General features: G+C 42.8%; 1 protein-coding gene across 3 annotated transcripts in view; it reads left to right on the forward strand.

Annotated features, from left to right (window-relative positions):
• The window catches only part of LOC114794632 (ras-related protein Rab-37), a 35,380-nt gene that overhangs the window by 17,200 nt on the left and 14,452 nt on the right, over nt 1–3,728 (forward strand). For 2 of the 3 annotated variants that reach the window (XM_028987318.1, XM_028987319.1), the window contains exon 9: nt 387–2,052. In XM_028987318.1, the coding sequence (XP_028843151.1) occupies nt 387–492 (106 nt within the window). In that variant the 3' untranslated portion in view covers nt 493–2,052. Of the gene's footprint in view, nt 1–386; nt 2,053–3,728 lie in introns of those variants that run through there. The other variant, XR_003750366.1, reaches the window with a different exon arrangement.

Consider the following 3,728-nt stretch of genomic DNA (forward strand, 5'->3'; position numbering starts at 1 on the left):
GAATTACAGGTGATTAAAAGATGCTCTGCCATGGTGTTGTGGGGGAATTTGGGGGGATCCAGGCGTAGTTCCAGTTCTGCGACATTCATTGTCCCAAACAAATAACCTTTTACGCATTACATGGACGGGCTGATAAAGCGTTTCTGGTTGTTATTGCCAGATATCACTCACCTTTGGTTTTCTGCCTACATTTGGGCTGTAATTTCAAGTCGCAGCATCTTAAGTGCAGAATAATGTGTCTAATGATGGAAACGCTTTCATATGGGCATTTAAGAGTGTCTGAAACCAGATGTTACATACATCATACATTACATTACATCATACATACATCAAAATCATAAGAAAAAAAGGGAAAACATTTTAACAGATCTTCTCACTTTCTACAGGGAGCTGAAGCACCGAGCTGCTCGGCAGCCCTGCGAACCCAAGTTCCAGATCCACGATTACATCGAGTCCCAGAAGCAGAAATCAGCCTGCTGTGGACTCCTGTGAACCCCCATCCCACACGGTTCACACACCAGGGAGCGGATGAGGAGCAAAGTGGATGAAAGGATGGGTGGAAAAGAATATCTACAGGGAACAGAAATACAGTGTGTGCATGTATGTGTGTGTGTGTGTGTGAGTGCACTAACCTGTGTGCCATACACTGTATGTGTGTGTCTTTGTGATGACTAGTTAAAGTGCAGCGTGTGTGTGTGAATGATGGAAAAAAATAACTTTATAAGCATCTGTAAATACAATAAACAGCCGGTCCTCTCGTAATGTGAACATTGAAATATTTACTAAAATTATCCACACACAGCACACATCAGATGAACGGGTGAATGGGGTGATTTTCACCGGTAACCCCACCCCTTTTATCCCACAACCCCGGTAAATGTGCCAGTACAACTGTATAAGTGTGTTTCCAGCACTGTTCTGCGGAGTGTGTTCATATTTGAGTGTGTGTGAGGTTTCTGTTACTACATATTATGTGCTGTCAGTTGATGTGTGTGTGTATGTGATGCCCCTGTACTGTTTGGCAGTGGGTGGTATTACACGCTGCCTGTGTGTCCAGTGCACTGGCGAGTTATCTGACCGCTGTGATAACAGTAGCTCTGTGTGTGTGTGTGTGTGTGTGTGTGTGTGTGTTTTCCCAGCTCTGTTACTCACAGCCCATCTGGCACTGTGTGGGCGTGTCCGTCGAACTCCATGGTTACGGAGACCTCAGACAGAAGGCTGGGTTCAGGTCACTGTAATCACCTACTGGGTACCGCTCTGCCCAGCACTAACAATACTGCTAGCACACTGCCATGCATTAATCATGTGAAGAAATGATATACAATCAGGAATGAAGGTGTGAGGAATGTTCTAGAGTAGAGGTTCTTGAAACAGGGTTCACAACAAATAATCAGGGACTTCATTGCACATAATTTGCATAGCATAGCAAACCAATAATCACAAGAAATCTATTATAAATAGCCATTAGGGTTCCCTGGCTGCAAAAGTTTGAGAACACCTCTTCTAGAATTGTGGCCCATCAAGGCAAGAAAACAGTCTAGTAGATGGTCCAAGAAAGTTAATTTTGAGGATATGAATTTGTCCGTGTGCAGGAGCCCAGTGCGTGGAGAATATTAGCCCACCAATGTTATTTATTTCTCCCATTTTTGAAGTGTGCAAAACCTTTGAATTGTTTTCTGGAATGGCCCATCGAAAACACCATCAGGCCTGATGAAAGTGTCCTCAAACTTGTCCCTTTAGCTTAGCGCACATTTATGTGGTCATATAGTCTTGAGCACAAATCGTATAGCCGACCCGGTTCTTGTGAGATGTCAGGAAAATTGGTATTGTCAACATATTTAGAGGTTTAATTAGTGGACTGCATTGTAAAGAAAAAATATGTTTTGAGTCGTCTGTGTGTATTTTTTATTTATTTATTTCATGTCACCTTTTACACCTTTTCTCAGTGTCCGTGTTCACAAAGTGCCATGAAAAAGTGCTTTGTAATCGTATAAATATACACACATGTACATAAAGTTATATTTTGTAACGTAAAGCTTGCATGGCATTTCATTGCTCTGTGGTGCCTGTGTGATTCTTTATGCTCCTCAGATTGTTATATGGCAAATCAAACACTAGATGGCAGCATTGCAGGTCTATGAATCAGCACTTGTAAAAAAACCCTCAGTAAAAAACGGACATGGTAACTATAATAAATAACCAGCTCTCAGAATAGAGGGGAACGTGAAAAAAAACCCTGTTCTTTGAAACTCCAGATCCTCTGGCAGCATCAAGGCCCTTCACCCCATCCCAAGCTTTTATCCGGCCTCTGCTAACCCCTCTACTGCCTGGATTCACCTCTGTATCAAGAGGCAAAAGCTCCATGTGCCTCACGGGCTTTGTGGTACGGACTCCTGCCAAGACTGAGTAATGTCACGCAGACAGGGATCCAGCGGGTTTTTTTACACGTGAGGAAGATGTGCAGCTACAGCTGATGGAACCTGGTCTACTGGTGGGTTGTAAATGTCTTAATGTCTGAAATGTCTGTTACTGAAATGTCACTTGTAGCACACGCTCATATAAATAGATAGATAGGTCAGGCAAATATTATGTTTGTCTCTATGGTTGGAAAAGGTCAGTGCCCTAAACACAACAAACACAAATACTTAATTAGCATTCAGCACAAATGAGGTATAATTGTTCATAATTACACATAACTAGTGTTGTAATGCACACCAATCCTCATATTGAGTAAACGTCAGTAATGTTGAAGTAGTTGTCCCTATAAACCAGGTTCAGCAGCTTAGAGGAGACAAAGGCCTCATTAATCAAGAGGCTGAACAACCATCAGGACAGATATGAACAAATCTCCTGTGGATAAAAGAGTGTATTTGTAAAAAGTCTGCAGATTAGGAAAGGCTTGGAAGAGCACAGGACATGTATCTGTGCATACCGATGTATGGGGTTAGTGGGCCTCTTGAGACGGTGACAGCCAGTATTTGTAAGCATATTTGTTCTTAAATTTGGTAGTTTACTCCTGAAAAAGTGAAAATGACAGTTTTTTGTTTTGAGTGGCACTATGGCAGTTCAGGATTTGGACCAGTTCTTTACCATCTAGGCCACCACTGCCCCTGGTCACCCGAATTGAACAGACGTGGGTGACACACACACCAATGCAACATCTAGTTGCATACCGCTCCTCGGATAAAGACACCATGCCTAAATAATGTCTGGTGAGCAGAGGTCAGAAATTTGGCAGAAACAGATTTGGTTCTGGAAATTCTTTGTTTGGGTATGGTAGTAGGGTGGTAGTAGCCTAGTGGGTAACACACTCGCCTATGAACCAGAAGACCCAGGTTCAAATCCCGCTTACTACCATTGTGTCCCTGAGCAAGACACTTAACCCTAAGTTGCTCCAGGGAGACTGTCCCCTGAAACTACTGATTGTAAGTCGCTCTGGATAAGGGCGTCTGATAAATGCCGTAAATGTAAATGTAAATATATGTGTGGCAAGTAATGTGACATATACATTACAGTCGTATATACAGAGAGTGTATATTACAAATCCTGAATTTACTTTTGTCAGCCTTGGTCTAAAGTCTTTTCATCACGCTGCACTTCTATTCTTTGCAGTTTGTCCGATCGCATGCGGGGCTACAGGCGGCGGAGGTTCTATTGGTTAAAAAATATCCTGGGCGGGTTCCAAACGGACGGGTTCGGTTGGTGAATTTGCCCGTCACTCTTGTCTA

Source organism: Denticeps clupeoides, chromosome 7 (genome assembly GCF_900700375.1).
Source record: "Denticeps clupeoides chromosome 7, fDenClu1.1, whole genome shotgun sequence".
NCBI classification, from domain to species: domain Eukaryota; kingdom Metazoa; phylum Chordata; class Actinopteri; order Clupeiformes; family Denticipitidae; genus Denticeps; species Denticeps clupeoides.